Source organism: Nestor notabilis, unplaced genomic scaffold (genome assembly GCF_000696875.1).
Source record: "Nestor notabilis isolate BGI_N333 unplaced genomic scaffold, ASM69687v1 scaffold19515, whole genome shotgun sequence".
NCBI classification, from domain to species: Eukaryota; Metazoa; Chordata; class Aves; order Psittaciformes; family Psittacidae; genus Nestor; species Nestor notabilis.
In genome coordinates this window covers 30,060-39,542 of record NW_009928115.1, presented here as the reverse complement: position 1 = coordinate 39,542, position 9,483 = coordinate 30,060, and the positions used below count along the sequence as shown (strand labels likewise).

At 44.8% G+C, this 9,483-nt stretch overlaps 1 protein-coding gene across 1 annotated transcript; it reads right to left on the bottom strand.

Annotated features, from left to right (window-relative positions):
- Positions 1-487: 487 nt before the first annotated feature.
- CACNG4 (calcium channel, voltage-dependent, gamma subunit 4) lies at positions 488-7,533 on the bottom strand (the record flags this gene model as incomplete). Its single annotated transcript, XM_010014386.1, is given in 4 exon segments — positions 488-1,100; positions 1,103-1,474; positions 2,305-2,445; positions 7,450-7,533. Coding segments are annotated over 4 exon segments (740 nt in total), but the record flags the coding sequence as incomplete, so codon positions are not given.
- Between the last annotated feature and the right edge of the window lie 1,950 nt (positions 7,534-9,483).

Genomic DNA, 9,483 nt, shown 5'->3' with positions numbered 1-9,483 from the left:
TCCAGTAGCGTTAGTGTTGCACTTGTGAAGCAGTAAGGAAAACAGGAATGCAGTCGCAGGGAACCGGCCACCCTGGCTCAGCTCTGCTTCTCACTCTTGCTATAAGTAGTCTATAGGGGCTCCTGACAGACAGCACTCAGCACCTTGCCAGATCAGGCACTAGGGCTAGTCGAAACGAGAATTCAAGTTTTCTAAATGTTAGGCAAGAAATGATATTTGCAAATATGCTCAAGTCCCACCTACTTTAATCCTTCCCTTTTTAGGTGTTTCAGGATGCACCCACCCTCTTCTCCCCTACCTGCATTGCCCCGAGGGATGACTTACACCAGAGATGGGAAACCCCCATACACCCCATCAAGAAGTCTGTAATGCTCAGCATGCGAGTGCTCTATGGTTTCAGTAGCACAGGTCAGTTTTAGAAAGTGTTGCCTTCAAAAATACTCCCTTTTTTCTTTTTTTTTTTCTTTTTTTTTTTTTTCCTTTTTTTTTTGGAAAGAGGCAAAGCTTATGCTGTGTCAAAGGGAAGTGGCTCACTTGAGGAGCAGTTCGTATTCATCCTTGGGCTTGGTTATAAATTATATTTGCAAGTTTGTATGAAGGGATCTCAACATTAGAAAAAAAGAAGTAGTACAACAATTTCTCTGTAACCCTTTAAAACACACTGGTGGCCAGTCCTTTGCAGTTTCTCCAAGACTTTGTACACACTACAGAAGTGCAGGAACATGAACCGCCTTCATTTTGTGACACCAAGAACTGAAAGAAACAAACTCCAAATAGCTTCGAAAAAAGCTACGAGTGTGTAATATCATTATGTTGGTCCAGAGGATCTCCACTTGCTACCTCAACACATGCCACAATTCAAGAGGTGAGAGGGTATTTTAACATTGCTCCTTCTCTTCCATGACCGATCCGTTCTCTTTCGGTATTTCTTCAAAAAGCACGGGGAAGGAAGGTGCTTCAAACAGGCGTCGTTCTCCTGTTGACCATGTTGACATGGAGTCCTTCCTTAAATTCCTTCTGAAGGAAGTTGTGAACCTGCAGAAAACTAGCTTCTTGGTCTGCGTTGTAGCTGGCAGCTGTTGTAACCTTCAAAGGCTCTTTTCATTCATGGGAATGGTGCTTGCTATCTTCATGCCAACTGGAGAAATGTCTCTAGATGGAGAAGGTTCTGTAGACCGAGAACTGGATCTGGACCTCCGCCTCCTGTACCTGTAACTTGGCATCCTGGCATAAGGAGAACTGGAAGAAGTCTTAAGGAATTCCCTCTTGGTCTTAAACCTCAGCTCTTTGTTCTTCTCAATATAAATGTTCACAGCCAGAACACCTATGGTTTCAGCCACGATGAAAGACAAGGCTCCAAAATAAAAAGACCAACCATAGTTGTAATGGTTCTTTTTGTCCTCATCTCGTTTGTCACTTGGGTCACCTGTGTTGCTTGATATGTAGACAATGATCCCTATGATATTACTTAGTCCTAGAGGCAGAAAAACATAAATCAGTGGTTATGTGCCTGGGAGGATAAAACTGAAGCCATGTTACTTTCTGGACCTGATTAGTTCAAAGACTATTACAAGGAAATTTTATTACATTTAGTTACTCTTCCATTTATCTCCAGGTTTCATTTATTCTTGAAAAACACAGAGCAGATCCACATCTGGTCACATACGCTCGCATGGACCTCAATATGTTCATCAGAATTTACTCCCACCTCTTCATTGCCACAGTGGGAAAGAAGTAGCATTTGGGAGCTCACTAATATCGTTAGTGGGATCCTAACATTCAGGATAATAAAAATACATTTTGAGCTCAGGGCTATGGCTGTTCACCTTGATCAAGATAAGCTCTCTTCCACCTTGCTGAATTTCATCTATATGCAGCATGCTTAATCTGGGCTTCAGGGAAAGCTATTAACAATGTGGCTTGCTCTCTCCGATGTTTCTAGTGTGAAAAATGGGCTCACCTATCACAGGTGAATATTTTCTGCCACCATAGAAAAGAAAAAGGCCCTGGATGTAAGAGATGTCTGATTCATCTAATGTTTAATACATTTTAAATAGTGCAAAACCCGCTTGTTACTGAATTCAGCTTCCCTTTGCAGGAAAACAAAAAGCTTTTCTAGAATCTACTTATTCTAGAGCTTCAATACCATGCTTTTGTCTTGAGAAATTTGCCTGGTGTGATGTTGTTAGTGCCCTCGATCCAGAAAAGGGGTTTATATTTTATATGGCAGGGAGAGAACTGCCAACAAGCTTTTCCACAGTCTTTTTCAGGACTTCTTAAGGACTCAATTTAAGGGGAACATACCTGCTGCAACAAAGAGAATCCCAGCGCTGAGAATAATGTTGTTTTTGCTGTTGTAAATCCTTCCTGCTCCGACACAGAGTCCTCCCAGCAACAGCAATATTGTGCTTAGGATGGGAAACACACTGGAGGCACGGACAATGCCTGGAGGGGAGACAGGTAGAAAACCAAGACAGTAATAATTTCAGATGCCTCCTTGGGTGCAAGTATAGCGATTACAAAGTCTCAAAACCTTTGGCTTTTGCTGGAATTATCACAGATTCCGCATTTCTGGGCCCATTTTTGGGAGCCAGTGCCAGGGTAGGTGGTCAGTGTGGCACGGACACTCTTAACTGAGGAACTTAAATCCCTTTTTCCTAGAACATCCAGAGTCATCACCATTATCTGAAGCCACCATGTACAGAGCATCTCTGGCAAAGCATGAGCAAAGTGACAGCATCACGCAGGGAGCAGCAGTGAAAAATTCATGAGCTGGCTGCGAACCCTACGTTTGGGGATGGCTTCAGCAGACAGATCCCTTCCGTGATACATGCAAAGGTGAGCAAATTACAGCTCTTGAAGCCTGCAGCATTTGCGCTGCCAGCGAGCACAGCTAATAACCCCTTTCTCTGTCGTTGAATATTGAGGCCGTTGAAACCTTTCAGGTTGTTAAGGGAGAAGTTTCAACAAGTGTGTCTCAGATGTTTGTGTTTAGTTTTCTGACAGCTAAGTAGAGTAATTTAAAATTCTGTCTGCTCCAGTCCATCCACCAGAATGGGCTAGAAAATCCCTGAAAAAAAGACTTAAACCACCACTTCAATCCAGCTTTCAAAGTCGGGTCACTACAAGACTAAGCAGCAATCGAAAGGGAAGTGGCACGGAGGGAACAAAAAGGCTGAGAGAAAAATAAACAAGCACAAGGAGAGAGATGTCTGTATTGAACAACCAAAGGGGTGAAAGCTGGTAGGCGTTCCTGAAAGGCAGAGCGAGGAAATGAGTTATATTGTTGGAGAGAGAGAGAGAGAGGATTTTGTTGAAGAAGGGGAGATAAGGTGCTGAATACTGCTGTGGAAAACAGGATTGCCCCAAAGCTGGGGACAGTGGAGAGGCAAAGGCACAGAGGGGAGTCCCATCAGGGCAAGGGGATGTCGGGGCATAGGGTTGACCAAGGTGAATGGGGGTCAGAGGCTGCTGTCACAGGAGGGGGTGCATGGAGAGGAGCAAACCTCCATATGGCCATATCTGCTGCTGTGGTGCCGCTCCCAGTGTGCGCTTTCCCGGGTGCCATCCAAGAGCAGGGCCTGTTTCCCAAGGAGAAACAGCCAGATGTTACAGCTGATGCTTTCTCATTTTACTTGGGATGGCTGTGGCGTTCCCAATTCAGTGGATTGTTTCCTAACAACTCCCCTGGTAACTGGTGGCAAAACTCCTGCTGACTGCAAAAGGGACAGGGCTGGGCATTTAATGTGCTTTTGTGAGTGATTCAAAGCCCCCCAGGAGCCCCGGCTGCGGGCCCAGCCCTCATTAAGATGGTGCAAACATAAAGCTAAAAGGACAGTCCCTGCCTGGGAAGCTTATGCCTGTATCGATCTGCAGCAGCGAGAAAAGTCTGTCTCCTACCAAAACTGGCAATGTCGCTGCACGTGTCCTTTACAGACAGGGCATTTTCTAACCGGATCTAAACCCAATTCAGTCGATGCATTACTATTCAGACAGTGTCTTGCAATAATTGGCAAATCCAAGCAATGAGGGTGTAAGGTTTCTAATCAAAGCCTGTTGAGCGGTGAGAGCCTGTTCTGTTGTCCTGGGTGTATTCCCACGTGTGTGGTATGAAGTAATGGTGCTTTGACCTTTGGGTCAGTTTTTAAAGTCAATTATTAGAAACAGATTCAATGTCATCTCTGTGCTGCTGGACATGAAGACACCCCAAATCACTGTCTGTTTGTTAGTGTCCTGGCAAAAGGCAGCACGGCTTTAAAATCTACTCTCGCCCACCCTTTCTGGCCGTTGCTTCCTCTATTTTATGGTCATGCTGTTTATAATGATTTCAATTAAATCAAAGAGCTTTCCTAAAATGCTTCAGTGATATCATCGGAAGGTACTTGCCAGACATGCCAAATATAGGGAGTGGGTTGTTCTACTTGTAGCAATGATCTCCAGAGATAATTTTTCTACAGTTGAATTAATATGAAGAGAAAGAAAATTAATATGAATTAATTTTATTCATATGTATTTGTAATTAATATGAAGAGAAAGAAAACAGTGTTCTCTTCCTGTAGAACTCTACTGTATATTTTCTCCTACACTGTGTAGCTCTGGAATTTAAAAGGCAGCTCATAGGTACCATGTAGAATTTACATATGGCTCCTGATACTGGTAATAAAACGACAGCACATCAAAACCCATTAAGGCAATCTGATGTTTGCTTTCTCCCCTGCTTTTTTTCCCCTTGTTTACCATGCTGTCTGTTTACATCGGCTGTTCTGCACTGCTATGCCTTGTGACACCTCCTTTGGCGAAGCTCTGCAGCGTGCCACGCTGCTCCTCCCCACGGGGCTGTGAGCCCCAGTGCTCTGCTCGTGCTTTTATTCTCCTCCAAAAGGCAGGAGCCAAGCAAACAGCTTTAAAAAGGGGATTCTGTAACATGGGGGAAAGAAGTGGATGAATGTGTAGACATGCCCTGGAAACGGGGTCCCCCTCCTTATGGCTGCGCTTCTGCGTCGCAGCAGAGCCTCACACGCGCAGTGAGGATGAGTGTGGCTGAAATCTCTTCTTCTGCAAAGTGAGAGGTGCATGTGCTTCACGCAGCGCTGGATTGGAGCAGCTTGGTGTCCATGTGCTGCAGAAATACAGGAAAGGGGGGAAGCTGGAGCACATGCCTGGGGTTGGGTGATGCAGGCACCAGCTCTGGGGACTGCATGGGCTCTCTGGGCATGGCAGTGGTACCCCTGCCACTTGCTGGGGCTCTGCACAGCCCTAGTGAAGGGGATGTTTTTAGAAATCCAGATTGGTCTGTGTTGTCATAAGGAAGGTTCAGCACGAGGGATCTTGTTTGAGCTCTTTTGCACGTGCTAGTGGTCGCTGTAGCTGGTTCTCACTTGGTTTTGCAGGGAGCAGCCTAAATGCCAAAGGACAAAATCCAAACTCCTGCTCCTACCTATAACCTCGACCAAAGTCTCCTAAAATTGGTCCTTTTTCACGGATTTCAATAGGCTTTTGAACCAGTGCTTGATTCTGCTAGCACCATAATGTTTATATTTATCTGAAGCCTCTGTTGGAGTGGTCACTGTGGAGCAGGCTGAGACCTCTCATGCTGCTTTTTCAGGAGCGCCAGATGAACACAGCGTTGGCACATTTGTCTAAGCCAGACAGGAACAATAAGGATTACCCTTCACATGGCCCTCTGAGAAACTTGTGCCAAAAAATGGCTAAAGAACACGGTGAATGATACAGAGACAGCAGATCGCAAAGGTGTTGTGCAGAGGGCAAAAATGGGACGGAACGTCTCACGTCTCCTTTGAAACAGGACGCAAATATCCTCCTGTCTTAGACAATGATTCGATCCCTATTACATGTACATATGATCTCATCTCTTCTGGATTTAGATACATTGCCCTTTAGTAATCTCTAAATCAACTGTATGCATTTTAAGTGGAACTTTGGTTTTTCTTACAAGAGTTAAGCAGAGGAGTCCTGTTGTCTGTGCAGACGATGTGAGGATGAGCTCTCCTCTGTGGGGCTCATTTGCAGAAAACATAAAGGGTTGGACCAACTTGTTCTTAAGATCTGTACTTAGTCACTTTTGAAAACAGCTTTTAGGAACACCCGTCACAAGTACACTTAGAACCAATTTACCAATCTCATGTCTTACTGCAGAGCTGTAGACTGTTTTTCCCAGTTCTCCCTTCTCTCCAAATCAAGAAGGCATAATACGCTTTTATCAAGATGCTACTTAATTCTTCATTCCTTTATAGGCCTTTTACTAATGATGTTTGTTTCTTAAAGCTGACTTGGCACCCATTTAACATTAATTCCAAGTCTTTGTATGAAAGATAAATGCAGCTGTGCTCACTCTGCTACCCTGCCTTTGCCTCAGCGGTGAAATCATGTCACCCAAGCACTATGACTGATCCAAACTGACAGGAGTAAAGAGCAAAAAAACCGGGGTTTTCTGGTAAAGTGTCCTTTTTGGAGATGATTGATATTCTCTTCTTGTGTTAGTAACTAGAATTTGTTTCCCAGAAGTGAACAGAAGGGCAGAGTGGTTCTCTAAGTGATGTTTCAGGTAATTAATAGCAGTGTAATTGAGAAGTGTTTTGACTTGCTGGGTATATCAGCCATCAGCTCATTCATTGCTCCCTGAAGCTTTCCCAACGCCTTGTGAACTTTCTCTGGTAAAGGGCACTGCTTTCAGCTTGGCTGGCCAGCTCCTCTGTTCAAAAGGAACAGTGAGGCTGGGTGTCTTCTGGGGAGGGGGAAATCTAACTCAAACCTCGCAGGTTCCAAGACTTCCCACCAGCTGAGCAAATGGTCATTGGGAGGAGCTGAAATGATTGCCCTTATTTCAAACACCAGGTTGGTGCATGAAGTTACTTCCATGGCAGATCACACACCAGCACAGAGCAGCAATGGCTGGCTCTCCATGCAGGGAAGCCACAGCCCATGTTCACGCTGAGATTTTGCTGTTAGCTGCAGAAATTTCAGCTTCCTTCCTACAATGCAGTAATATCACTGCAGGGGGAGGTGGCTCAGCAGCTGCAAAGGATGAGGCTTGCATAAGGGTTGGGTTTAAGCATTAGGAAATGCTTAACCCACTCCTCAAACTGGTTTTGATACCCTAATCAGATAAATACTCCCTCTATAAAATACCCTCGCCAAGCTGGGAATGATGGCTGTAGTTCTCATTTGAAAGATTTCCATTTATTTAGAGAATGGGCACCACAATCATGAGCATTCCACTGGCTGAAGGAAACCCCTGAAATGGAGGTCTCCAAGGGTCACGGTTGTGCCAGGGGCAGCGTGAATTGGGCATATATCACCACTGCTCTGTACCACCCAGTTTGGACCAGGCTCTCCCAGCGAGTAAGGCTTGCTTGTTTCCACTCTACAGAATAGAAACCCAGGAACATCTCTCTGGCCTCTGTGTATTAGGTATTATTTTTCACTTACGGAGAAGGTATTCTGAGCTGTCATGGTCATAGTCATTGTCTTCAGGGAAATGGTTGATTCGGAAGCAATGTCCTTTGTAGATTCCTAAATGAAAAGAAAGCAAATGTAACGTGTAAGGAATAGAACCAGGTAAATGCGCTTCTGCCAGCTCTGTTTTGTTCCCTTTTCCTCCCAGGTTGTGTAAATTATTCTGCTGTAGGGTTGGTCACAAACCATCTCTAAGCTGATGATTTTTGGGCAGATGGGGCTGAAGCCTGGGTGAAGGAAGGGAGAGCGAGGATTTCTGGGCTCTTCAGCCTGCCACTAATGCAGTTCTCTTGAGATTTTAAATCTCTCTGTGCTTTATCAGCACTGTGCTTATCTTAACAAGCATACTGAGTTTGCAGAGCTTCATTCTGTTCCTAGAGTGGCTGTCACTCTGGGTCCCCGCTCTGGGATGGTGGCCCACAGCAAAGCCAAGTACCCATCACCACTCCTGTCTTGTCCCTAGTAAAGTGCTGCCTTCCCTTATCAGAACTGGTAATTGTTGAACTGTCTGAGGACTCTTCAGTTACTCTCTAGGCTTGGAAAACAAGTCCATAAATCTCTTCCTGCTACAATTTAAACCCGTATGTCCCCCTCAATGTTGGCTCAGCCATTAATGGCGTATTTGTTTAGTTAACTGGGAGCCTGTGCAGTAAGTCAAGGTGAGGGTGTGCACTCCTGATACCTGAAGGAACAATACCAGAGTTGGCTGGATGAACCCCTCACTTGACTGAACAAGAGGAGGTTCAGTGCTTTGTACATCTGGGTAAAAATACATTAGTATGTTGTATTATTTTCTATCACAGTTATCCATAGCCACATCCAGTCTTAGCAGCAGCTGGGTAGCTGTTGCACAGCAAACTGCACCGGGACCTCTCCCCTGAGAGCTTACTGCAGGAGCGAAGCCCCGGGGTGTGATTCTGCCTTGGTGCTTTCATTATTCATCAACCAGCACTTTCATGCTCAGGAACATACATCACCCAGGATGTATCCTCTGCACAGGAGTTTCGGTGCTTACAGCTCGAGCCGGCAGAAGGATTTAAAAGCCTTCAGTTAATACTGCTTTAACAGAAGCACAGCTGCAGTCTGTAGGATATAAATGTGGATTTATTTCACTACCTATTACCAATGATTACAAAGATCTCAAAAGAATTACTAATCCGGAGGATTTAAATTGCACCCTGCGAGTGTCAACTGCAGGTTTGCTACTACAGTGCGTTTAATTCTTCCAGTAAATGATGTATCTACTCTAATTGCGATAACGGCTCAGGCTTTCTCTGCACAGCACTTCAAAGGCTGTGAACAAGAAGTAAGTGGCTCATGTCACATCTGGAAGTGACACACCTGCCCTGTCTGCCAGGCGGAGGAGAGCCCTTCAGCTGGGACTGCTCCTGCTAAAAGCATGTTTGTCCGTGCATCCCTCTGCCATCAGCTGGTTTGTCACTCCCGATGGCTCTCCAGCAAGGCAATCCAAAATCCAGGTTTTAATGATCCCAGTGCTTATTTTTATGGCAGTTCACACAATGAAATTAAATCGCTCCCAGCGTAACAGGGCCTCTGAGGTTGAATGGTCATTTCTTTGAGCCTCTTCATTACGGTGTGCTGATTTAGAGGAAATACATTCAGAGTGTGATTTTATCCTCTCCTATTCATTAAGGAAAAAATAAATCTAAATCATCTTCTCACCCTGATTTCCTATGAAATAATAGGCTTTTCAATGACTCTGTGCTTGTGTGTGTCTAGTGGGGCCATCTGTATGTACTTCTGTATGTACTTCCGTATGTACTTTATATACATACAGTCTGTATGTACTTCTCCAATAACTTTTAAGGTAGTTGGTTGGATTTATCCAGAGCTGATAAAGAGGTAGAAGTATCACAGGTAACTAAGCTCCCACAACAGGTAGATGCATGCAGGAGAGAGCTCTGTCCATTGAAAGGTGCTTTGTGAACTTGCATGTTCATTCACAGTGTGGACATGGGCAACAGCCCAAATAAATGTTCCACTTCC